This window comes from Antrostomus carolinensis, unplaced genomic scaffold (assembly GCF_000700745.2).
Source record: "Antrostomus carolinensis isolate BGI_N321 unplaced genomic scaffold, ASM70074v2 scaffold2832, whole genome shotgun sequence".
NCBI lineage: Eukaryota > Metazoa > Chordata > Aves > Caprimulgiformes > Caprimulgidae > Antrostomus > Antrostomus carolinensis.
In genome coordinates, this window is record NW_010297411.1 from 51,131 (window position 1) to 79,012 (window position 27,882).

General features: G+C 37.7%; 1 protein-coding gene across 1 annotated transcript in view; it reads right to left on the minus strand.

Annotated features, from left to right (window-relative positions):
* DPYD (dihydropyrimidine dehydrogenase) overlaps positions 1-27,882 on the minus strand; it is a gene marked incomplete at its 3' end in the record, with an annotated part of 286,251 nt that overhangs the window by 31,701 nt on the left and 226,668 nt on the right. The window contains exons 16-17 of the mRNA XM_029083522.1: positions 14,601-14,721; positions 13,558-13,677 (exon numbers count right to left, since the gene is read on the minus strand). Coding sequence (XP_028939355.1) covers positions 13,558-13,677; positions 14,601-14,721 — 241 coding nt within the window. The remainder of the gene's footprint in view (positions 1-13,557; positions 13,678-14,600; positions 14,722-27,882) is intronic.

Consider the following 27,882-nt stretch of genomic DNA (forward strand, 5'->3'; position numbering starts at 1 on the left):
TGTTCAGCACTGAAAAGCCAGCATTTAAGTCCAAAGCACTACAGAGCTGAGACAAGTGCATTTTTGGAATCAAAACAAATGCTGGTAATTTAAGAAAATACTATGAAGCACACAAAGACTGTACAATGCCATATGTTGCACAATGCATCTGGTAATCAATTTAGTGTATATGCCAAATTTACTAGAAGCCCAAATAGGCTTAAGTTCTTTATTCAGAAATTCAAAAAGTAAACTACAAGTGTTGTAAACATGGTGCACTTACAATTAGACAAAAAAGTGGATTTTTCTTTTCACTTACAGAACACAAATAAAAATTAATCTCCTAAATTATATCCTATAATGAATGTGTCCAAGCTTCACTTTTGATCAACAGCTTTCACAGACTCACAGTTTTAGGACATGGTGAGCTCTACAGTATAAAAAAGAAATATGATTTTAAAATTATTTTACATTCAATGTCTACTTCTATTTTGAAGGTTTTAAGTCATTAAGGTTTTGTGTTGTAATTTGTGATTCTATACACAATACGTTACTGAAGATGTCATCAAACACAGATATACAAGCAACTTTGCATGTATTGTGGTCCTAAATAAAACATGAATCCACAGTTACAGTATTAAAAATACAGTAAAATCCCTAATTCAAGTGGACAGTATCACCTATAAAACCAAAATAAATGGTGTAGGATAATAGTTTTCAGACTTGGGTTACAGTGTCAATGCAGACTTGAGCTTTGTTAACTCACCAAGCTTGATCTTGCTTGCCAGAGCATGCTTGTCAATATTTAGCTCCCAGGGAGCGTGTCATGAGTCTTTACAAAAACTAGCTTAAATACAAGATACTACAGCAGCTGCTGTGATCCTTTTTCTAACACTGAGATTATATCACTGAAATTTGTTTTGAGCTTTTTAAACTAGAAGATGTGTGCCATATACCTACTGTAACAAGAATATGAGAAACAGCATTAAGGGATTGCAATGCTGTTATTAGACCTTACTAAAATACAGAAAAACAGCAGATGCTTTACATTAGCTGATTGGAAGATATTTTAACGTCAAGCATACAAATATTACTTTCTCCTGTGATATCAGATTAGAAAATGGACTGAGCTAAAATAAGATGCATTTGTGTTTCAAAAAAAGAAGTCTAATCTGCACTGGAAAAAATAGAATTAATCACTTGCCTAACCAGCAGAATTTCATCACAAAATGTAGGCACACACTACCTCAGCCATTTGACAGAGGTACCTCAATTAGGAATATACTAACCTCAAATTTATGATGCTGTCAATGGAGCAAGAAAGGAACCCACCTCTGAGAATGTCCGTCTACTTACAGTGGCAAGGTCGAAGCTTAACAGTCTCCTAGTGAAGTGCCTGAAGTTCATCGGGATAACCCTTAGCTGTACATGGTTAGCACGCCTACTCACAGCTGCCTGTGAGATCCCCAACAGCGAGTGCATATCATCAGCTGTATCTTAGCAAGTCCTGGGTCTCTTTGGGGCCAGCCAGGAAGGGCTCTCAGACACAGAGGTGCCCTGGTAGTAAAGACAGCTCAGGAAGGTAATGCAGGTAGTGTAAGCAGAAGAGTGCACCACTACTGCCTGCCTTCTCTGCCCGGCAAACCTTTGGCTCAGTGAATCTTATTTATGAAAAACAGAGAAATAGCAAAAGACATTGGAGACAACTCTGGAAGAAGCCCAAGTCTGGAGAAGAGATAGTAAGAGTGAAAATTTTCTTTTATTTTTAAAGACCCTTTTACCACCCCACAATATCTGACTTTAATGGTAAGCTGAGAATGTTCTCAGAGCTGTATCTCCTCTCTGGACACCTACCAAGGACTGATCCTCTAACATGTTTTTATGAACAACAAAGATGGAAGCAATCTCCTCACTATTTCAATAAACTAGATTGTGCCACACAGCAGGCTTTTTCAAAACATTCCTTAGGAAAAATAAGTAGCCATCAGATCCTCCTTGGAGGTCTGAATTCTTCAAATCCCACCTTCAATAAGTTCTGAAGAAGCTGCTGAATTTATGAGAAAAAGTTATCAATTCTTAAAAGTCTTGTCTGGCAATACCTTCTCTGCAAGTGCTCCTGATGCACAGAATTTATCAGGGCCTAGAATGAGAAAATTTCTCTGAGTACTCCCTATTCAAATCTAGGCAGCTCTTGAGTGGGCATGTATCCAAAAATTGGTGAAAATACTGCCAAAGCTGGTGTATTCAATAGGCAGGCAGCTGACATGTGTATTAACAGTGTAAGGACAGCAATAATTGACAGGGAGTAAGATAAACTCAGCCCAGCCAAAATGCGGACTGGAGTAATCACACATTCTTTTGAAAACCAACAAGTGACTCAATAGGGCTCTATAAATGGCCAGACACAACCATAACACAGTTAACCATGTCTCCATCTGCATGCCTGCTTGCAAAAACCCCCACAGCTTTCCCCTCATTTGGAGCTGCCTGTAACAAAGTTCTTCACAGCATTAGCTTTACCTCAGTGCTGAGTCAAGTGTGATACCACATTTTATGGACAGATCATTGAGAACACCCTCTCTATATATCTGCCACAGCTGTGCAATGGATTTCTCATTCTGAAACAGTGGGACACTGCTCAACAGTTCTTACTCAGCTCTCACTTAACCCAAATAATGGTGGCTCAATCCCTGACTATGAGTGTCTTTTGGGATTTAAACAGGACTTGGTAAAGATGGTTATACAGTACATGTTAATAGGGAGGACGTTTGCAATTACCTGACAACATAGAAACTGCAAATTGATCATAAATTGGAAAACCAAATTACTACACCAGGTTTCCTAAAAGGTTTCGTAGGATACATTTGTATATCCTGCGTGTGTGCAGGATATCTGTATAGCTCATTCTACACAATGGTGTGCTTGCCTGAAAAGGCACATGAAAATGCAGATCCCTTAGCTGACTACTATATATTAGTTGCTTTATTTTGAAAGCTAAAAAAAAATAATGTTCTGATGGTTGTGAAATACTTTTATAAATGCTTCTGGCAATAACTCATCCAGGATTGATGTGATGCCCAGTGAAAACAAACCCAGGACCTACCCAGTTAAACAAATCTGCTATATTTTGTGTTCTGTATTTTATGTGTGAAGTTGGCATTAGGATTTATTCATCATTCAAGTAGGATACTAAAAAATACAGGATGTTAGCAGGATTTACGTGAATAACGATGTATTCACTGTGGCGAGTTCACATATATCACAGCTAACCAGTAGTAGAACTTTCAAAGGAAGGCTACTCCTACATGAAAGCAGGATAGCAGCAAGAACTGCATATGTTCTTGCTGCTGGATGTAAAGCAATGCCCTGGGTTTAAACAAAGTTGTTTCAAAGTTTGTTTGGTTTTTTTTTTCCCCTAGCCCCTCATTGTCAAAATATCCTGCAACTGGACTAAAATATCCTGCAACTGTGTTCAGCAAGCACAGTTTCATGTAACTGTGAAACATTCTTTTCAAGCCACTTTCTGACCCATTTCTAAAACACATCAGTTTTTTGTAGGTAGTGAGAATGGTGGGAGCCCCAATATCCTCATAGAGACGCCTAAGCCATTGAGGCTACCAAAGCTATTGAACCAGGTGGCGGAGCTACCATGCAATACAGAAGTTGGGGTGTATTATCAGCAGTGGTAGTATCCTCAGACTGATGGCAGAAAACAGCAGTCAGTTGGTCTATCCTGGAAGCACAGCTGTCCCACAGAGAAAAGGAAGAACAGCAGGAAGCTCCATGCTAACAAACATTAAATAAGAAGTCATTTTTCTAGTTATTTGTTAGCTAATATTTTGATGTTAAATGTATTGCTTTTTTTTTTTTTTAAGATGAGAGTATGTCTTCCACTGAATACAGATGGGCTCTACAACCAGTATATGCCTGGTGACTAGAGCAAATCAATATGCAAAATAAGATATGGAAAAAAATGAACATGCTTAAGACACACCAGGTCAGTACTTAGGGGTTTTAACCTCTGCTGATACAATTGTTAATCAGAATTGTTTACAAACTCTGCCAGATTCTTGGTTTTTAGGGGAAATTACAATTCGAACTTCTGCTCTGTGAGTGACAGGTACAGTTTATAATTTCCACAGAAGATGGTTGCGTCATCGATCCCTCTGAGGTACCACCTGTATCACAAACCTTGATGTTGATTTGGGTGCAGAACCACAAGTCATCAGAGAAGACAATTATGGGCCCTGCACAATCAACAGCAGGGAGCTTGTAACACTGATATCTATTCACATGACTTTGGGCCTGATTTCCTTTGTCAGGTCTTTCCTCTGCCTCCTATACTGAAGCTCTCTAAACTTTCATAACCTGTATTCAAGTTTGAATCCATCAGGCATGTAACACTGCAACAAAACTTTGCAAACCTCCAGGCCAACTTGAACACTACTACATGAAATTATCTTCTTTGTTCTCCAGCCCATGACCATAACCACTTAGAATTACTGCTTCCATGCAAAAAGTACTTCAGCGTTGCCTGCAACACTGACAACAGAAAGCCAGGCCCAGCTCTAACTTATGAGATTTTCAGAGTCTGGTCAGTAAGCCAGAGTCACTCTTCTACCAAGTCACTGAGCAGCTGCTGGGTATCATTAGGCACACAGTTCTCATAGTTTAGACACACTTTTGTAGTGAGTAGTAGTATTTCAGTGGTATGAAAGACTGGAGAGTTATACTCCATGCCACCACAGTCTCTAGTCCTCATTCAAGCTGCACTCGGAAGGCAAAAGTCATTTTGACTTCATTGTGATTATCCAGGAAGAAAGGTTGAGAGAGAGAGACTGGGAGATCAGACTGAGAGATGTGTGGAGACTTAATGAAAAACAAATCTAGTAGTAGACTTCACCAGGGCTTTTTTCAATTTTCATGATTTTAATTAATGTCTATTTGAAATTCTTAGTAGTATTTTAATTCCTGCATTAGAATAAACTGAAAAGTACTTAAATGCCAAGTATGATTCAAATAAATGATTCATAAGATACTTAAAGTGGTTTTATTTAAAATTAATTGTAGTAAGTTCTTTTATCACAGAAATAGATCAGTTTTCAACATGATAATTTCCAGAAGCCATGACACAAAAATATTGTGAGAGATTTTTTAGTGAGTGTTTGCTTAAAATTGGAACAGGTCATAGAATCATAGAATGTTGTGAGTTGGAAGGGACCCACAAAGATCACTGAGTTCTACTCTTGCCCTAGCATAGGACAATTCCAAGATTCAGACCATGTGTCTGAGGGCCTTGTCCAAATGCTTTTTGAATGTTGTCACGCCTGGTGCCATGACTACCTCCCTGGGGAGCTGTTCCAGTGCTCCACCACCCCCTGTGTGAAGAACCTCTGTGTCCAACCTAAACTTTCCCTGGCACATCTTCCTGCCATTTCCCCTGGTCCTATCTCTGGTCACCAGAGAGAAGAGATCAGCACCTGCTCCTCCTCTTCCTCTTGTGAGGAAGTTATAGACTGCAATCATAAGAAAAAGAGACACCTTCTCCCCTAGACCTGACAGATATGGAAAGACAACCAACTCATACTGGCAAAAACAACATCAATGGGTTCAATCTTGCTGGTGTTACTGCAAGGAGAAATTTTCTGTTCCTGACTCACTTACACCTCCTCATCAGGTCACAGTTTACATTCACCTCTACTCATTACTGTAACCAAGCTTAAATACAAGACTCTGCTCCACCAGCCTGCTTTAACATGCTTTGCCTTCTCTTTTACTTTCTCTATAAATTTTAATTCTTTGTTAATCAGACTATGTCTCTAAGTTGCTAACTATAAGGGCACTCTACTTAATCATGCTTATCCATATCATTATATGAACCAATTTCCCATTTTATCTACCTGCACCCAGACTGAAAGCGCATGTTCTTTCACTCATGCTTGGGCAACCTAGGCCATAGCCATTCTTTCTTATTTTTACCATATTATGTCTGAGTAGAATTTACGATCTTATCTGAATCACCTTCTGACATTCACCTTGGGTAGCCATCAGTAAGACTTGATAGCTTAATGGTTATCTCTTTATTAAAAAAACCCACTCATCTGGGAAATGAATTATTTCAACTGGACATATTCTATATGAGCTTTGATGTAAACAGTAAATCCAGAGTATGCAACAATACTAGTTTAGAGATTAATCTAAATACAAGCTATTAAAAGAGGAAAATATAGCTGATTGTATTTCTAAAACCCTGTACAGACCAGTGACAGTTAACAATAATTTGATGGTTTTCTACAAGTTTGGAACAAATACTTGGCTTTTAGTCTGAGAGCAATGCTGGACATTTCTGTCTGCTTGGCGGATTCAGCCAACTAACAGATACATTTGGTGAAGAATCTCATTCTAGTCATGCCCTCCCTTCCTAATTTCCCTTTTCACTGTTTTGTCGTCTTTGCCTGTTCCTCGGGGAACCGAGTGATTGATAGCCTAATCCAATGACTGTATTACAGCTGCCTCAACTTGGACTCTTTTCCTTATCATTAGCAGTTAGCCTATGGTTAAATTCACAGCTCACTGCTTGGTACAGCCCCTGAGATTTAAGGGTCTGGCCTTTAGAAAATATTTAACATAAAATTGAAATCTTGACATACTGAGAATTCAGTTCTCTGCAAGGCTTCTTTAATTAATCCAATGTACTGTACCATTGTTCTATATGAGGCTGTGACATGGTGAACTGTTACTGAAGCTCACAGAGATGTGTAATTCTAAATTAAACACTCACTTACATGTACCTACACTGCATTTGTTTCCAAAGTACATGTGCATGAATGTGAAAATTTAAATTCAACCTATAACAATAATAAAACACAAACCAATTATACTTCAAGAGTAAAGACTTTTCATTTACTTCAAGCTTGGAATGAGCTTTTTTCAGAAGTAAGAGGAGGAGAAAACACAGTTTTCTTCAAATGCTGTGTGTAAAGACTCCTGCTCCATTCTTTTTCCAGGACCCGTCTAATCTTTTGCTGAATTAAATAAATTACAATAATTTTTAATCCACTACAAATGACACCTGTGCTAAAATTGTAAAGCGTTTTCTTTGTGGGAAAGAAATTGGCTAAAAAAATATTAAAAGTGAAAAAATATGCTTAGTTCTCTGACCTTATCTGGAGAATAATACTTATTTTTAAATAGCTATGGGAAGGATGTAGACCTTGATCTATGCTGTAAACCTTTGCCCTACCTCCAGTCAGTCGATGAGCTGCAAGCTTCTATGAAAATGGCAGCTGAGTCCCAGATGAAAAATTATGCATCTCATAAACTGCTATTCTGCTGAAATGTCAAGCTATGGCAGGGCTGTACCTCAAACTCAGCACTTGGCATTTTCCTTCTGTCTGCTTTGTTGCCATGAAGCAAACATGAACAGTGAGGATTTGTGTAGGGCAGGTAGCAGGCGAGCTCCCTGTCAAAAATCTATTATTAGGGCTCTGATCTCTCCTGCACAGACCAGTGATGGCAGAACACTAAGAGAAATCAGACTGCTGCAAGGACACCACAGAAAACAGAGGACTCTTTGTGAATCCTGACATAATGTATGCAAATAAGGGCTTTTAATGGCTGAGCTACATTTAACAGAAATAATAAAACAAAATTAGAATTGTACTATAGCATATATTTGGTTTTTACTCCTATCCACACTGTTTTATAAACATACGTTAATGCAAATAGTCTTTAACTCTTGATAAATATTTATACTAAACAAGAACTGCCTATGCACGTATACATTTTGGTTTGTTTCCAGTGATGGGCAGCTTTTCATTCATTTCCATTGACCAAAATCCACACTGCACAATCACTGAGAACTGTGATTAGAAAAGTGAATGCTCTTGGGTTTCTTTTTACTTTTCTCTTAATGATGTGTGATAAAAATAAATTAAAAGGCAGCCCTTATTATTGTAACTTCAACTTTCCTCATTCAATATAGTTCGTACATTTCAGATTAGAATATATGTCCCTATTAATAATGTCAATTATTCATAATGTATACATTTTAATTTAATGAAATAACACCTGCAAAGCATTCCTTTAAAAGCCACAATTGCTGTCTGACAGTGGTTTTTTGTAAAAAGAGACAGCTCCACTAACTTACTTCAAAAGTAACTAAAATTAACTGCCTCTGCTGGTTTCCAACAATTATATGTTCCCACATTTAATGACTGAATCTGCTACCTAGGTGCATTCCTTCTCATATCCCTTGTGGTCAGCTATGAAGTTATAACACACAAATTTCAGAATATCTCTTGTTCTGGAAAACATACAAACATATGTACTCGAACATGCTGTACAACAGATTAATGCAAATAATGCCAAAACACTACAGAATTGGACAAAGCACACAGATATGAGGTTTGAACTGCTACTGTAAAATACTGCAATATTTTTGCAACAAAGCATCAAAAGGATAGTGAGTGCACCATAGAGAGATTTGCTTTTAACCTAAGTTTTTTGCTAAGTCCAGTGTATGGTTTTAAAAATGTATCCCCTAAGGATCTGGCTTCCAGACAAAAACAAAGAAACAAACAGATGACAAAGAACAAAAAACCATGGAAATTCAAACAGAAACTCTGCTCTATTTTGCCTGCAATAGATATCCCATTGTGCTGCAATGTGATGTGTTTTACCAAACACATCTGGAATATGGAAGCACAGTATGAGAACTCATGAAAAAACTTTTAAAATTAAAAAAAAATACATTTAAAGGAAATAAATCTCAGGGAAGCATGCAGATGCTGACAATATATATTTACATTTCTCTAGGAAACCTGTCATCTCATTCTAGTACCTATAAAATACGCATTTTCAAAATAATTTATACTTACATAGACTAAAACATCTCTTTCGGAGCTAAAGGTCATTATTCTTTGTGAGGATAAACCACCAGCATTAGCTTCTTTTCAAGAAACAAATACTCTGTATTGTACATGTATGGGAAAAACTTGAGGTAAAATCTCATGTATTCTGTATTCTCAAACCTGAAATACTGCTGGATCAATTTTGAAAGCTTCTTAATGGAAATCAAAGTATGTCTAATCCTACAAACATATATAATTGTTATACAGTTTGGGAAGCCGTATCTTAATTTTTGTACTTTTCCTTCATCATAAGGGCTTATTTCCTTAACCACATTTTGGAGGCTTCATTAGGACATTTCCACTTTTTGAGTAATGGGCAGTTCCTGGAAACTTATGAAAAATGGATGAAGACTGGGATCCTCTAAGCAAAATGCCCTCTCACTTAACAGGACAACAGAAATTTGTAGGGCTACCATACATAACCCTTGGGCTCAGCTGATGCTCCATGGTGCCAATTAGAAACAAATTTTCTTTAGAAAACAGCAATTTGTCAAAATTGAAGTGAATTTTTTTCCTGCAAATATTTTTTGGCATCAGGAGAGAGGTAGAAGGTGAAGAAAAATCAGAAAGGTTTTACAGTGTTCAATAGTCAGAGGGTAATCCAGGAGACCCAGCCGGGACCTGGGCTCACACCTGGGATTTAAACCTGGCTCTCCCAAGTCAGGCTTGTGTGCAGGTCAGCAGGCTGTGCTAGTATGAGTGTGCATCCTGAGAGAGCTGTTTCAGGTTGTATTAATAATTCAATATTTGCAGGGAAGTGGCAGAGGGAGAGAGACTAATCCTACAGTCTAGTGGTCAAACATCCACCTGGGATACTGGGATCTTTCCCTGTCAAAACCACCCAACAAACAGGAGTAGGAAGGAGGAAACAGCAATGCCTCTTACAGCTTAGCAATTTTAAACTGATCAAATTAGATCAAAACAGGAAGGTCACTGCCCAAGCACTGTCTGGGAAGAAAACACTGACAACTTGAAGCTAAATGGGGGTTTTAAAGTAATCTCATTAAGACTCTCCTTCTTTGAAAGATTCTTCTTTTTTAAATGTTGTTTTTTTTTTTTAAAAAAAAAAAACAAACCCAGAGACATAAGTCTGTTCTTAAAATATCTTCAGGATCTGGCAATTATGTTAATAAACTTTTTCTATGATTATTATTGTTTTTATATATTTTGGAGAAACCATAGGAAACTACCTGTCATTTCATAACTTAAAGGAATTAAAAATAAATTCCCTTTTCAATGTCTCCCTTTTCTGGAAAAACGAATGACAATCCTCCTGCCTGTAGTTGCTCCCACACAAGGCAGAGAAGAAGAGGAGGACAGAGGAGGCCAAGGGGAAGTCGCGTATGGTAAACCTTTCTGCAGTACACGGCCATGTAGGAGAACATTTTCTAACAGTGGAGGACAGGGAAGACTGTAAGTCAAAATGTCAGGCTGCTGCTAGGCCAGGGCACTAACATACTTTCATTATTTGCTCTTTGTCAGCAACCTTCATCAAACTCAATGGGGTGAGTTTGCACTCACCTGGACAAGGCAACCCGCACTGGATTAAGAAACGTGTGGACATAGTGAATTTATAAAACACTGAAGAACAGTTGTCCTTTAAGAGAACAACGTGATCCAGTCCCTGTCACCGGGCTGCAGAGCTTCCCCTCAGCACGCTGTCAGCCCGCAGGCCCCCTCCAGCTGCCACGGGTGCCATGAAGTGTGCTGGTGTTCGGGAGCGTGTCCCTGGGAGGAGGAATGTGTCCCTGCTGCTGGTGGTGGGCCCTAAGCACAGCAGCTTCTGCTTTTCACCCTCTGAAGCAAAAATACCCTTTCAGACAGAGCAACCCCTATAGTAGCATGCAATGCTACTGGAGGTATGGAGAGTTACCAATGATTTATGTGTAGAGAGAAGGGGGAAAAAAGATAAGCAAGTTTAATCCAGCACTCAAGAAATACTCTATTGTGAACAATTCCTCACCAACAGGGTGATGCTGAGGGTCACCAGCTGTGAACTGAGGTATGTTTCAGACTTCACCAGCAGACCTGCCTGAGGGGGCCCTGTGCTGAGACCTCCGCAGGGCTGGGGGCCAGCTCCCACCGCACCCACGTCACCCACGAGGCAGAGCCTCCTGTCACATGGACTGTACCTCTGCGCCAAGCCAGCATCATTTCTAGTCCAGAAAAGAATTAAAATCTGTGCAACTGGAAAAAGTCCAGAAAGCAAGATAACAGCTTCGCTACGCCCTGTATCTGCTCTAGTTTTGTGCACTAGAGAACATGATAAACCAGCTGTGCTTCAGTAAAACACACAGAAAATGAACCAGACTTACTGCTTCTATAATAGTGCTGACTTTCACTTAAAAAGTAATTCTCTCTTGAGAGGAATTGTTTGAAAAAAAACCAACAAAAACTTATTGACTCTATCAGATAATAAAACAGAACAAGAAGTTCAAGCAAATCAAAATACAAACCCAGTACTTTACACTACGAAGCGACTTCCATGCCAGGACCACAGAGCATTTCGCAACAAGCCTGTAGGCATGTAGGTGGTGTTACTGCCATTTCACAGACAGGAGAAACAAAGCACAGAAAGGTCAAGTGTCTGGCTGCAGGCCACACGGCTGAGCCCTGGCACGGCTGGGAACAGACCTCAGAAGTATGGCCACCCTGCCCCTTGGTCTGACAAGACAACATGCTCTCCCATTTTTATCTCCTTATAAGCATGCTAGCTCTCTTGATTTAAAATTGCTTTCCTACCTTCGTAAATTTGTATACTGTTATACCCTGATCACTGAGCAGAAAGCATTGCAGAGCCTATTGACTTTATTGGCTCTGTGGCTTTCTTTTGCACAATGAGTTGTGGGATTGGGACCTAGTGATGTCAATTATCAGCAAGAAACCTTTATATATTTGTCTGCAACAATATGCTCTTTCCAAACATAATGAATTGACAGCACTTCCAGTGGTTTTCATATTGTCTAAATAACCAGATTTGCATCATAGGTAATGGTGCATCCTAAAATGACATTTTCTATCTCCTCTGATACATGTAAAACTTCAGGAAAAAAAAATACATTTTTTACTTACACATACACACACACACATATATATATATATAAATAAAACAAAGAACTTTCCCTCAGTTCCCATTCAGAACTTTTCCTCAGTTCCCATTTAGAATTACAAACCACAGAAATGCTCCTCCCTTATAGCTGAGCATCCAGGTGCTACTGTAATTTACTCTATATACATGTTTTAAATTTGTGACATAAGAGACATACTTTTCATAATGTAGTCATTTTATAGATTTTATTAGACAGACTTATGGTAGGAAGGAATATTCAGAAATTGCAACTTAAATGAGAAAATGTGAATGGTGTTATTTATATAAAATACTACTGCAATATTTCTTTTATTAATTTTTAATGCACGGCACCCACTGTGACCTCCTTTATTCTTTTCCTGTCAACATGGCAGGCTAGAGAAATTGAAATGGGCTGTAGCTGTTCTCTTCTTGTTACCCTCTTTCTCCCATTTTGCATAACATTAAAACTATAACATCTTATTGGACTGTCACTGTGAAATAATCATTATGCAATAGGCATAACGATTTTTTCTGATTGTTATCTCTTCCTTGCTTTTCAGCATCTCTAAAAAATTCCAAGTTCTGTGTAGTCATCTAAGGCAATAAGGCAATTTTCCACTGAATATACTCATCTGAATTAAAGTTTGTTTAAAAGGTATCTTTTGCTACATTTCTTATGGTTCTCCTAGGATAACACCAGTCACATAAAATAAAGCCTTTTTGCCTGTCTGGTCTCCTTTGATTACGTTTTTGGGGTGAGGTAGGAGGCGGGTTCGATTAAATACTGTTTGACTGAATCAGGAGGATGCCATTACTTCTGTTATGTATATTTACTGCTACCTCTATCACCAAGGAGACTAATCTCCATACCAGTAAAGTCAAGAAGCTCACAGTATTGTCTTTGCAGGGCCAAGTTCATGTTGTCACAGCAACAGAGTGCACAGGGTCAATAGATTAATACATTAGTGTGCACAGGCACTGAACTGGAGTGTAAAAGTTTTTCTGCTGGTTTTAAAATTAAACTGCTAAACAAGACTTGGAAATAAGGCCTACACGGATATTCTTGTATAACTCAAGGAACAGGCTATAAAAATACGCATATATTTGACTAATACAGTCTATCATGCTTAGCACAGTGGAGGGAGGAGGAAATAACCTCCTTGGAAAAGGTGCACTCGGTGGGAAGGAGGGAGGAAGGCTGGAGTTCAGGCTATGAAACATACACTGCATTTGGACTGTTGATATTTCCCCTTGCGATGCCCTTTCATTAGCCTCTGTCTAACATGTGGCCTGACAATTGTGACAGAATGAAAAATCTGAGGAAAAGCCAGGGTCACGAGAGAAGAGATTTCCTTCCCTCTCCGGTGACCCTATCACAGTATTCTGATGCAGTGCTTCACCATTAAGGAAAGGGCAACCCAAGAGCCTTCACACTTAATCTGTTCCATCTGTCATGACTATTAGAAACATTGACCAGCAGTGAGCTTTAAGGACTTGGCATGACTGCAGACATGATATTCTAGCCCACTACAAGGACCTCCTGATGTTTTGAAAGCCTCCAAGGAAGTACTATGCATCAAAAAGGGCAACACCTACCTGACACACCACCATATGTGGTCTTCAGTCCTCCACCAACTGCTGGCCAAGGTGTGCTGTCTGCTTTCAGTCCCATCAGCCCTGACACAGTGTTGGTGGCTGTAACACCATCTGCTCCACCTGTGAAAGAAAAGGTCAGTCACTTTTTTGTTAAATCGTGTATAAGAACAAGACAGGAAAAAATACAACAGAAAAACTGTGAAACTGTGAAATAACTAGAAATTCAAATAAACAGCTGAAGACAGAAAGCAACAAACTGTAAGGGGATGGCACAGAAGGGTCCTTAAGATCAATCCTGGGCTGACAAATTTAACGCTAGCTTCAAGGCAGGCTGCATCAGTTGAAAGATCTGTAAGGGCTGTAAGACAGCACATGGGAAACACTGAGGCTGACAGGCAGATCTCTGCCCTTCAGCTGTGTGGGACAGAACCTGCTACAGTGTTTGTTCAACACCTGGAGTTGCCCCAGCACAGGGGTCACCTCCTCCAAGCTGATAACACCAAATCCGCATTGACGGAGCTAGCCCATATTCTTGTTTCTCATTGTGAAGAGCAAGACAAAAAGAACAATGCAACAGAGAAACAATGACCACAGTTCAAAGTGATGGATTAATACACCTACTTGCAAACTAATTTCCTGCCATGTTGTACTTTAAGCTCTGGAAAAAATACATATATACACCTTCAAATGCTATATTTCTGTTTTCTCAGGACACACACACCATTTTCACTACTAAATGTAGGAACAGAGGAATTTACAGTATGATAAACATAAAAATATGACAGAAACAGGAGTGTGCAGACAAACACACACAAACATATATGATTTATTGTTAATAGTCTAATGTAGTTTTCACATATTGATATATTCTAGAAGCATGGACAAAATTAAGAAGCCTTTGATCACTGTATTTATTCTAAACACATCAAATAAACAATTTCCATGTTAGCTTCTGTTATTTGTTATTATTCCAGCAACTCCGCTATCTTCTCCCATCCACCAAATTAGTAAATCTGCACAGCTTGTGCACTGGAGTTGGTTACCTTCCTGCGCAGCCATTGCAATATTCACAATATCAGTGACATTTGGGGTCAGCTTGGCAAAGAAAGGAATCTGAACAGCTTGTCTCACCCAGCGACAGATGTTCCGTACCAGTTCTGGATCCTGTTCAAATAGGTCAGATAAATATAGAACATAATTAAAAGTAATATGAACAAAAGATATATCAAGGAAATCGAAAACTTTGCTATAAGTGGCTAACCGTAATTTTGTGAAATTAAAAATCAGGACCGCACCTCATCTCATTAGTTAACTTATTCCAGAGACATCAAATAACTGCAAATTACAGAACAGTTAGTTCATGAAGAAGGAAAATTTGCCTTCCTCCCCCCCCAAAAAAAGACAAAGATATCACAAAATATTCCCTCTTCAGAGAGGGGAAAATATAATATTGGATGACAGATACTTTCTTTAGCCATTTATTTTAAAAAACAGTTTCAGTTTTAATAACTCTCTATGTATGGTACATTGAAAATAACCAGTAACCTATAAAATAATGCGAACTTGAAGCATTGGATCATTATGCCTTGATCAGAATAACAAGGATGAATCAAGGGTGCAGGGCTGCCAGAACACAATTCAGCATTTCTGAACTCTCCTCTGGCTTCAGAGAATAACTTGGGAAGGTTGCAGTGTAAATGAAAGATCAAAATCTTCTCTGTTAGAGCCAGAAATCAGAACCTTCAAGTGTTGGCTTTTCATGATTTCCAGGCGTTTACTTCCCTTATGGAATATGTCTCATGTAGACAGTAATCAGCTATCCTTTCCCTTGAAAACAGCTCAGGGGAACTAATACTCTGTGTCTGGCACGTATCATGGTTATTGTTCAATATAATGCTTAGGGTAAGGGTTGTTGGTTTTTTCGGTTGGTTATTTATAACGCTCTCCAGCAAACACCTTAAAATTTGCAATACTGATGCATGTAGAACATGGTGCGTGATCTGGTTAAAAACTGAATGGTGCTATTACAAGACTGAGTACAAGTGTAACCTGTGGGTAGGCTAATTGGTACCACAGCAATTATTTACATTTACTAAATCTTCATCACTCTCTCAGATAATTATGTCTGTCATATATGAAGAATTTTCTCCTATTCAGATATTGTAAAAACTCAGAAAGCTGCATTGCTATGTAATAACTGAAAATGTGATGAGCCTAAATATGAAGTTTAGTTTAAAACAATCCAGTGGACACCAACGTTGTCAGGCTGGTGAACACACAGGAAATATCCCCTTGTTTTTTTCTTTTTATACCAATGGTTAAATACAAACAAAAAAACCCCCACTGGCTGTGTTCCTAGAAAGTACACAGTGTGACATGAATAGTAAAACCCTGAGACTTAGCTGTGCCATTCCAATAAAAATGGTGATCTCCCCGCCCATGTAGCTTCCATGAAATATGTATGAATGCTGCACTGGCAGCATGAAAGTAGCTGCATCTTTGACTTTCATTTCTGTTTTGAATTTCCTTGAGGCCCAACACAGAAATGAGACACCCTCTAGAAGACATGAATTGTATATCCCTTATGTTAATTCTTCTCCTTAAAAATCATTGTAATAATGTTTAGGATCTGGGCACTACATAACTCATTATGCTGACTTCATTGTGCTTATAGTGCTGCCATAAAAATTCTTACTCCAACATACACTAACACTTTGAAAAAATACAGATATTTTATATCACATTTAATAACTCATTGGGAGATCTCTTTCATTCATATAAACCTGATTTCCATCTTGCCTAAGAAAATTCAACTAGTTTGTTTTTCTTAATAAATAATAATTTGACCCTTTTTTTTCCAAACGTGAGTAAAGACCTTCATTTTTCCATCAGTTCTGCTTCTCCCACACCAAGATTAATGCAAAGAATGCAATGGAAAGGCCTTCACTTTCTCAAGTAGTAAACATTTTGAATATCTGATTGTGCAACACGTGTTTAGACAAACCCTTTTGAAAGGCTCACTTATATCAGTCTTAGAAACATGCCAGTTTTGGTACCCATAAAACCACAGGTAATTTAATAGGAAAATCATTTGAAAACTCAGCTGAAGGAGTTTTCAAAAATCTTTGATTTTACTTTACTTAATATTCCGAGGAAAAAATAGGAATGTTTAGTGAGGAAACACAAGAAGAATGAAAAAAAGTTAACACCATGCTTTGCTGCATAGTGAGGCAGTCACTGATAGGAACTGGAAAGGTTTTGAATTTTATAAAAAAAAAAAAAAACAAAAATAAAACAGAATTTCCATTAAATTTGACACTTTTGGATTGAAACAATTACTTCTAAAGCTGATTTTTTTTCCCTGTAATCTTTTATCTAACTCTTTGGTCACTAAATAAATATCACACAAATACCGGATACCTTAAAAAAAAATTAGTTTATCTTTGTGCCACCACCAAAACACACACACACATGACACATCTCGCTGCTTCCCTTTTCAGTGTGAGTCCTACAGTGGAGCTGTACTGGAACATCCAGCTGCTCCTCCCTCCCACTCTCCTCCTCCACCTCCACTTCCTCCCTTTGTTCTGCCTCCAGGCCCCTCCTGCTCTGATTCCTCCTGGTGCAGAAGCCAACATCAGTGAACACCTGAGCTCAGCCTCGCTTCCCTTGCTGTAGTGACACTGCAAGTGTCCAGTGGCCAAAGCCACAACGTGCCTGAGCTTCCCTGCTGCCAGAGGGATTTCTATGCCATGAAGACACTGCATGAGAATACCAGAGCTTTTATGCTCTACAGACAACTAACATATTCTCAAAGAGGAATAATATCCCCACCTGATTTTATTTGTAACATCACATTTTCTTCTTTAGATCATCAAGAAAAAGTTACTAATTCATATATGAAGTTCGTAATTTCCTACTATATTTACACTGAGGATTTGGAAAAATGCATCATAAGTTATCAGGTGGTTGAAAACAGAAGATATTCATGTCACTGGACAGCTAACTTTCATATTAAATGAATGAACTACATTTATATAATCCAGGGGAAGTTCACTGGATTGTGTACAATCTCTCCGTAGAAGTTTTTCCTTTAGTCTGAGAACAATTTTCTGAGGTCACACAATTAGATAACTTTTGAGAAAGGTTTAAGTGATTAGAAATAGAGAATTCACTTCTAAGTTCAATCACTGACTAAATAAATTATCCCAATTTGAAATTCAGTTCAAAACTTAAGATTTCTGAGAATATTAATTTATCATATTCAGCAAAGTTTTGAACTCAGGTGCAAATTTAACAAGGTGAGCAGCGTGGTACCAAAACCTACTTTTAAAGAGGCTACGTACAGGCTTCATTTTGCTTAATTCACATTGCTGATTCGAGGCCTCCCATCTATTTGGATTTCTGAAAAACTGACCCCACTTACAAATTGCATTTACTGATTCCTAGCAGAGATTTGATTTATAAACATTCAAGAATGAGCCTGTAACTAGTATAAGAATGAATCTTGAGGCCTGTAAATCATGTTACAAAAAATACCTGTCACTGCTAATACAACAGAAATATCTTTTTTTACACCAGTCCAACTTTATGAAAGTGCCTGCAGCTTTTATCATTGATAAACTGGTTGATGAAACCTGCATAGTTAAGAAATATTTTCTAAATGGCTTGATACATAAAATGTTATTAGCTGTAAAAACAGCTGGGCATTTACATTCGCAAAATCAACAATATGAGCTAACTAAAATATTATTCTGCTTAATGTAGTACAGGATTTTAATGCTTTTGGTTCAAAGTCTATGATGTTGCTATAAATTATCTTCTATTATACATAACTAGGTTTGTTGGTTCTCTCATTAATGATGATACAGTGCAATTGTTACAGAATGTGTAGCATAATTTTGCTCTGTGTGTCAATCCAGAAGAATGAACAAATGCTTCAATGGACTGTAACATTTGTTGGTAGTGCACTTCATTTATCTGCTGTATTTTATTATTTTTTTAAACAAACACCATTAAATAAAAGCTTGGTGAAATTATCATCAGCTAAAACATAATATTGATTCATGCACTGTACCTACAGGAATCTGTTGGTAATTTAATACCATATAAAGTCTCTTTTGGTATGACATGTACATCAGTGTGTCTTCTGTCTTCCTGTTCTTAATCAAATATTGCTTATTTATTCCAAAGGCACAGGAGATTTGAATGTTACAGGCGTTGTCTTTTTACTTCTCTAAGCAGCAGTACAGAATCATTTTTCCTGAATATTCATTATAGCCTTGGGCTAGATGGAGCTTTTAATCCTAACTACTCATTGCCAATGGGTAGATATACTAGAGGAAAAACAACTATTCACCTTTTTTTCTAAATGATCACATGATAAACTTAACTACAACCATAACTATAAAAAAAAGTCCTTAGAAATTAAAGCAGCAAGTTGTCTACTGATTGCATTTGGCATTGGTAATGAGATGAATCCCATGTCCTATCACCCCCAAGGCAGATACATCCTCTGCATGTTTAAAAAGGAGTGCGAAAATGCTATGCATACAGTAGGTCACCTCTCCTTGTGTTTCATGGAAAGAAAGAAAACCATGAAGACATTATCACAGAAATGTCTGGCTCTAGATTTTTGGAAATTTTTGAAATTTTTACTAAGACCTATTTTCATTGTTCTTGCAGGGTACTCATTTTTACCCTATCCTGTTACTGCACGATCTTTACACTGTATCCAGGATACCTCTCTGAGGTAGGGAAGTACTATTAAACCTGCTTAACAAACAGAGAGAGGAGAGTCAGATTGACTGATATGTACCTCCTCAAACTCACCTCGTTTTGGTGCCCAGATTTACCAAGTCATTGGCATAAGGATCTGAAAGGGTTTATCTGGCAGAAAACTGCACTTGATTCTTCAGAATATCTTAAACCATGAGATACTTTCCACATTAACAAAAGAAGTATTTTTAATACTTGAATTGAATCAGTTTTTCAGGGTATCTGAATAATGCAAAAGACGGAAACAGCTTTAGGGTAACGAACGTGCTTTTCTTAACTATGCAAACAGTCCTTGGGAAGCACATATGTGTGAGTGTATGCACATATGTGTGAGTGTATGCACATGTGTATGTGTACATATACGAAGAACACAAATGTAAGTCTGAAAGATGTCATAAAAATAAACCTGTTATAGAATTTCCCCTAAGAACTTCAGAAGAAAGGTTACTACTCAGTAGAGCACATCAGCTGATCTTGCCTAATTAGCACTAGAGAAAATGGACCATACCATGCAAATATCCAGAGTACCTAAATATAGAATTGCAGTCAATCACAACAGCAAAAGACACCCTTTCCAAATCTCATGGTTAATTTTACTGTCTTCTCACATCCTAGAAAGGGGCAGTTTAGGTTGTGCATTTGTCCCAATTCAAACTATATTAAAGCTAACAATTTGTTTAAAGCCTGTCAAATTAAGGGAAGGATTTCCCAGGATAGAAGATGTATAACTCTCTAGTTCTCATCTGAAGTAAAAAATGCTTCCTCATTTCTCAGGAAATTTGACAGCTTTTGGTCAACGTGTATTGACCGCAGCTGTCAAAAAGAAAGAAATGAGGCAGTTTAACCTAAGGCAGGAATAACAGTTTTCACAGTTGTATGTGAAGGTATCTATATATATTAGGAAAATTAAAAAAAAAGCCTAAATGACTTCAGAGGCTTTGGGTCAGCCTGGTCAACCCCACAAAAATGTAGCTGCTGGATGAGAGCTTATATCCTTCTGGCTATAATCTATGATATGAAACCAATGCCACAAAATAAACTTTCAGAGATAACGACAGTGTATTAATTCAGGACTGTCTTTCAGTCAATACTGTACTGCCTTTTGGCATGAGATCCAAAGTATACCAAAGGTAGTGGAAGGCTTTTCCATTAAGTTCGCAAAAAGAAAACCAAACCAAAACCAAAAAAGACCCTCCAAAACCCCCTTCAAAATCTCATTAGACATCTCCAATAAAATGTCGCAGGAAAATCCTTTTCAGGAAAAAAAAAATCAAAAATATCCATAAATGGATAATTTCATATTTTGTTCTGGGAGGATCAAAATGTTCCATTACAGTCTAGGCCTTCAGATTTTATTAATTAACTTGCACTTTGAAATAAGACATTTCAAAATGAAGGGGGTTTTAGGGGTCTATTTTCAGGAAGAATTTCTAAAAGATCAGAGATTAGTATAAGAAGAATTAAGCAAGGTCCTCATAGGTACCATTTAACTACACTACCATAGCAACAAAATGTACTGTGACTATTCCTCACCAGTTTAATTCGAGGATATACTTACTTTCTACTCTCTTACATACTCTAATGTGTTCCGTTCTTTTAAAAAAATCTTTTTAAAGAAGTCTACTGGGTTAAGACATTTATGGTTTTTCTATATAATAAGCATTCTCTTTATATGTTGAATAACAACTGCAATATTTTTAAACAGAAGAGATATCATATGGCTTATATAACTGAGCATGTAGTACTAGTAAAACAAACACATTTTTGCTTACGTAATACTACAGATCAAGATATAGAAGTATAGCTTGGAAAATTCCCATTAGCTTTTACAGACTACATCCTTTACTTTTGTTACAGCCTTTTCACTCAAGCAAAACCAGCACCATTTGAAGAGCATGTAAAGACTATATTTATATTTTTTATTTTAATTTAACTTTATTTATATATATATATACACACACACTTATACAGAGTAATGACTCCCAATTTATAGATGTTTTTGCCAAAGTAAAAATCTAAGCAAAAGCCTGGTGATTTGATTAAACTTTTTTTTATTATTATTTTCTGTGCAAAATTATAAGAACTAAAACCCCGCTGCCATCTAGCTCCATTTTTTTATGTGCACCAATTTTTTTTTTTTTAAGTTTTTCAAAGTTTTTCAAAACCACACTGAAGTCACTATGGATTAGGTCCGGGCTTTGGTCATGACAGAGCTAAGAAGTCCAAGGTCTGAGATTGAGTCTATACTGGGAGAGATAACAGCAGGTATTGAGAAAAGCCAACATGAGACTATGACACTACTGTGATTTTTAAAGTTTTTCAAAAATTGGTGCACGTAAAAAAATTGAACTTCAAATTTAACAGTGTTTAACCAAATAAACCTTAAAAGACTCATAAAATGTTTTGACAGAATCTGAATTTCTTAATAAATTTCAATTTTAGGAGATCTCTTCTTTCTTACTCTCATTTGGTATCACAATCACTATTTTGTCCTTCTCCAGCTCTACAATTAGAACCTTCGAAAGATGTTAAAAGCATAAGAGAGAAACAGCTTTTGATCACCTCTCTCTATTCCAAATGAAAAAATGGGAACAGCACTTTGTTATTGTAGCACACTACTGGAGCTGCAGAAATGACCGACACAGCAGTATGTTAAAAACAAAAAAAAAAAAACAACCCCCGCCCCCCCCCCAAAGAAAACCCCACAAAAAAACCCACGAAAAACCCAACACTCCAAAGATTGTTAACATATCTCATCTAGTAGCTGCCAATATTAACGTAGGTCATTATCCAAACTCAAGAATACATTTATCAAAGTGCTGTGTGGGAGATCCACTTCGGATACGTTATTAGCAGCATGGCACTCCTACACCCCTTCTTTGATAATGTTGCACCTAATGTCTGACAAGATAACCAAAGAGAAGATGAGGTCAAAAATGAGCTGGAAATTTTTGATTGACCGGTACACAAAAGTACAAAGCATAGATTTGTGTTGGGAGTTACAGCAACGATAAGAGAGATGTCAAGATCAAGTACAACTGAGACTTGAAAGGTTTGTGGCTGTCTTTAGTCAGCTTTGCAATTACTCCCTTTTTCAGATCACATAAAAGCTTTTTGTTTTCTCCCCGGCACTAAAAGAAAAACAACTGAATTTATTTTGAAAAATGAGTCTTCTCTCTAAGGAGGTGGTCAAACCATAACATTTTTCTTTATTCCAAATGTTTGCTTTTTTTCCTTTCCTTTGTTTTTTTTAATTATTTTTTTTAAATTTAAAATGTGAATTTAAGCAACCAGAAGAAACATTAATTTCTACTTTTAAAATTAACTATAAGGCTTTTTTAAAAATGGTTATATTTATCTTATATGATAGGAAAAACTCTATCTTTCATTGACATAGGTCAGTTAAAACTGTAGCAATCATTATTTACAGCAACTGATTTTAAAGGAGTCAGAAACAACTATTATTTTCTTCCACTGTCAGAATAAAGGTTAGTAATAGTTGGCCTGAAAGGCTGAAGCACAGATTGCCAGTTCAAATTAGTAAATAATTTGTTCTGATACCAGTTTGGCCTAAAAATTCCAAGTGAAAAATGCGAAACTGCACATTTACATTTTATAAACTCCTTGCACATTCTAACTGGAAAAATGTATTTATCAACAGCATTGGTATATGTAAAGTGTTGACTAATAAAAATGCTTTTTTACCCCTGACAGAACAAAATATTTTGTCTTGGTTGTTTCTAGCCAATGAGAATAATGTTTCTCATATCACTGTAAAAAAGTGGTACGCAGCATGATTAAACAATATTTCAGCTCTTTAGTTCATACAGAGGTTACTTGCTAGAAGGCATAAAGGTTTGATTAGGTTTACATCATACATGAAATATTTTAAAGGGAAGCATAGGACTCGAATATATGAGTGCTGCAGCTACAAATAGCTTTTTCTCGTGGTCAAGTAGGCAGGCTCTCAGTCCTTTCCTATAATAAAGAGGCAGAAAATACCAAACAATTGAGGAAACCATAAACCTTTGAAATGAACAAATTAAGAAATTTAAAACCTATGCTCTGAGAAGGACTTCCCTACTCAGTTTTAAAATTATCATCATATGGGCCTGTATTCAGATTTGGTCTACTGTAAAGAGCAAGCCTCCCAGCACACTGGAGGTGAGTAACTTTACTAGATGAGGCAAAATCTAAAAAGTATGAGCCTTGTCCTGGAAATTCTCGTGTAGGCAGTAAAGAGACTAGTTAACACACTGTTAATTAACTTCATCAATTAGTGGCACGGAACTGAAACCATAGAAAGAAAAAGCTACTAATGTGCACAGTTAACTGTGTAGTCAACTTTTATTGTGCACCAAGATGAACAATCTTAAAGTATTTTATTTTACCTGCACATAGGTACCTGCTGCTGACCATTTCTTTTCCAATAAATCCTGTTTACCAGACATGATCAGTATGAACAACTGCAATAGTTTATGCTGCAACCATATATCAAAAGGCAAAGCCGTCCACAGAATCTGGAGATTTAACCAAATAATTTAACCATGCAGACCACAGAAATATGCTTGCCTGTGTTTTCTACATTTCCCTTTTCTGAAAGCTTCTCAGTGCATTAAAATACAATTGCAAGAGCAAGTATAGATTGCCATTTGGTTTAAAAAAAAAAAAAGATTTTCTTTCTTTCTGGGAACCACTTGCTATATACTCCATAATAGTTAAGCTACTGAAGTGTCATTAGAACAGCCCAAATCTTTTTGTTTCCTTTTTAAACAGCAGCAATATTTTGGCCAAACGGACCTTCTTTGTGACATCTGTCATCCACAATGCAAATTCCAGCTAAAATGCTTCCACCATAGTGAGATAAGTGAAAATAAGGTTATCCCCAACTTACTCTTCATTAATTTCAAGGAAATAGAATCACTTTTACATTTTCTAAGAAAATCCATTCTGTAGAGAATGCTTTCCATATACAAATAAAAAGTCATGACACATAGACAGTATTTAAAACCTTATAAACAGCCACACCATGTCATAAAAAAGTTTCAGCATGTTTGTAGTGCTATTAACATTACTGTCCTATTTCTAATCCCTTTTTATTTTCCATTTTGTCTTTTGAGTAATTCAATTAAAAATCCTTCAAAGCTGTAATAGTGGATTAAATGTTAAACTGCAATATAAAGTTAGAGAACAGTGTTCTGATTATGAATTTATTAAACTTTGCATCTTAATTCATTTCTTCTGGAGTGTATGAAAAACGGATTTCTTAAGACAAATACAAATTAACTATTGTACCTCATTATTAAATATTCTCTCCTTTTACACGTTGCAAAAAATAGAAGTATTGGGTCTGGCTGAGATGGAGTTAATTTTCCCCATGGCAGCCCTCACAGTGCTGTGCTCTGTATTAGTAGCTAGAAAGGTGGTGATAACACACCTGTGTTTTGGTTACTGTTGAGCAGTGCTCACATCACAGCATCAAGGCTGGCTCTACAACATTTCCCCCCCCCTCAGTAAGCTGTGGAAAATCTTGGGAGGGGACACAGCCAGGACAGCTGAGCCAGACTGACCAAAGGGACCTTCCATACCATATGATGTCTGCTCAGAAATAAAAGCAAGGAGAATGAAGGGGGAAAGGGGAAATAGAGGGGCATTCATTATTTCTGCTTGTCCTCTGGGAAACACAGCACGTACGAAGGCTGCTTCCCGGGAAGTGGCCAAACATCGCCTGCTGATGGGAAGTAGAGAATAAATATTTTGTTCTTCTGCTTCTGCACGCACAGCTTTGCTTTGTTTCTATTAAACTTCTTTTTGTCTCAACCCACAAGTTTGGGGTTTTTTTTGTCCCATCTTATTTTCTCCAATCCCCATCCTGCTGAGGAGGTGATAGAGCGGCTTGGTGGGCACCTGGCATTCAGGCAAGGTCAACCCACCACAACAGAATATATGGGCACATAAAGGACATATGGAACTAAAGACATGTAAGAACTCTATTTACATAACGACATTTGATCACACAAGAACCCTGTGAGGGCAAAAGAAAAGGAAATGAATCCTCAGGTACTGAAGGAAAGTGGCTGATGTCATCAACCCAGGAGTGACCACATAGTCAGCAATCTTTTCCTGTTCAGATTTTCAGCGAAATAGCTGGAGTCATTTAGTATTTTGAAAGCAACTCAGCAACAGGTTTACTTTATGAGGAGGGTTTTAAAGGAGGGAGTGGAAAGAGAAACGGAAGAGACATATGTGAAACAAGAAAAGGTGAAAAAATAATCCAGAGAGGTTAAAACAACAAAACTGAACTATCATAAAGGATGACACATGGCCATGATCAGCACGGGAGCCAGAAATGTAAGCCCACAAAACACGTCTCCTGGCCTGCAAAAAAGTGTGCTTAGATTGACGTTTGCAGGAGTTGGAGGAGGCAACCAGCAGCATCCCTTCTCCTTGCATATACCAAATACTCTCCGAGCAAAACAATGCCCAACGCAGCACATTGCTGCACACAAAAAACACCACCACCACCACCACCTGAACCAATGAATCCTTGTTTGTGAGGAGTCTGCACCTCGTGATCGAATTTCCTGCATCCGTCTGAGCTTTTCCCTCAGCTGGACTATTACGGTTCCTATTCATATCCACCAGGTTGGGCAGCAGACAGTTTCTCTCCCCTACCCAGGTGCCTGGTTTTATGAAATTTAGAGTAATTCAGTACCTTTGAAACAGATTCAACTCTGAGAAACATGATTGAAACAGGGCACTTGGTTGAAACATGCCTCAAATCAAGAGAGGGCACCAAAAGACACAAAGACAGTGAGATCAGCTATGACTTATCTTCTTAGGATCCCAGCCAAAATGGATGAAAGTGGCCAATACAAGAGAACAAGACATACAAATCCTGAAACTCCATTGCAAACACCAATATAAACCTCACTCTGATTACACTGGTTTATACTGGATTTTGGGTGGCAATGTTACCACTGCTGCTACAGCACAGTGTGACACCACCCTGCTGTACTTCTCAGTAATTTGTTGTAGTAACTGATACCAAAGAGAAGAGAGAGAACTTATACCGCCTGCAGGACTCAATGAATTACACTTAACCAGCATATTATTGTAGGGTGATAGTAGAATGCCACATGAACACAGATATAATCAAATTCTGTTTGGGGCATCATTTATTTAAAATACTTCAAGCTCCTTGCTGGCAGAGCAATAGCGAATTAGCATGCTATGCTGTGCACTTCAATTAAAAAGCAGCCTCATCTTTCCTATTTCCGAGGTATAGCAGAGCAAATCTAATTGTGCCATGCAGCCAGTTCTCATCTTTGGAGAGTAACCAGGGCTTTTGTTGTTGTTGTTGTTGCTTTGGTTTTGGTTTTTTGGGGAGGTTTTGGGGGGTTTTGTTTTTAGTCAATTTTTCTTCTTCTGAATGAGGCAATGTGGGCTTTTATGAAACTTGCCTCCTAATTGCAGGCAATAAACACAAACACAGCCACCATCAGAGGCTTTAGCAAGTACAGTCTAAGTAAAATGAAAATAAAGGTAAGAACCACAAAGCAAGTTCACTTTACATATGATCTAGATAGTTAAACCAACAGGATCTACATTTTGGTGCTTACAAGAGACATGTACGTGCCTCCTTCAATATAAACTAAAAAAAGCAAACAATCCCCCAAACCTGTAGCATAAACAGTGAGATAGGCAAAGATTTTTTACATTTTAGAGGTTAGAAGGTAAGACTAATTAATGAGAAATATTTATAAGACAGGATGTTATTAACTTTTAAAATATTTGCTTATAGCATAAAGAATCTCTGTTCTGAGAACTTTGCATGAGATATGTTTTTTTAAAAGTATAGAAGCATCCTCTGTGCTTTGGAAACTTAACTGATAGGTTGCTTTCAACCTGAGATCACTCTATCATACTGATCATCTAACCCCAAGTGAACAAGTGAGTCCTCGTGCTTCCTACTCACTTCCTATCTCTGGTATGAACAATGCAGTAGCTTTGGATAGGAATCGAGCAAGGAATTCACACATTCAAAGAAATGTTGGTCTGAATGGACTTCTGGAGGGCAGCTAGCCCAAGCTCCCACTTTGAGGTTGGCCATGGCTTTACCTGCCTGAGGCCTGGAAACTCCAGAGAAGGAGAGTACACAGCTCTACTAGACAAAACATTTCTGTGCTGCACCACCTCCTTGGTGATTTTTTTCTGATGTCCTATCTGAAATGTTCAGCCTGCAATTTGCAGCCATTGCCCCTTGCTGTATCATCTGACACTACAGAGAATCATCTTTCCCTCTGTAGAGCTACTCTTCCAGCATCTTTGTTACTACCTTTCAAGCAGCTGTAGGCTGCTCTTTTCTTCCCTCCATTGTTTTTCACTCCCCATCTGGCCAAGGAGACTCACTGATAGTTTTGAAGACTTCAGACATCACTTCTCCTAGTCACTCTTATTCTAACAATTCTAGTTATATGCACATTACACTTGGTAGACCTGGGGTTTCATCTGACCTACAAAGAATGACACAAAACTTAGCAGGAA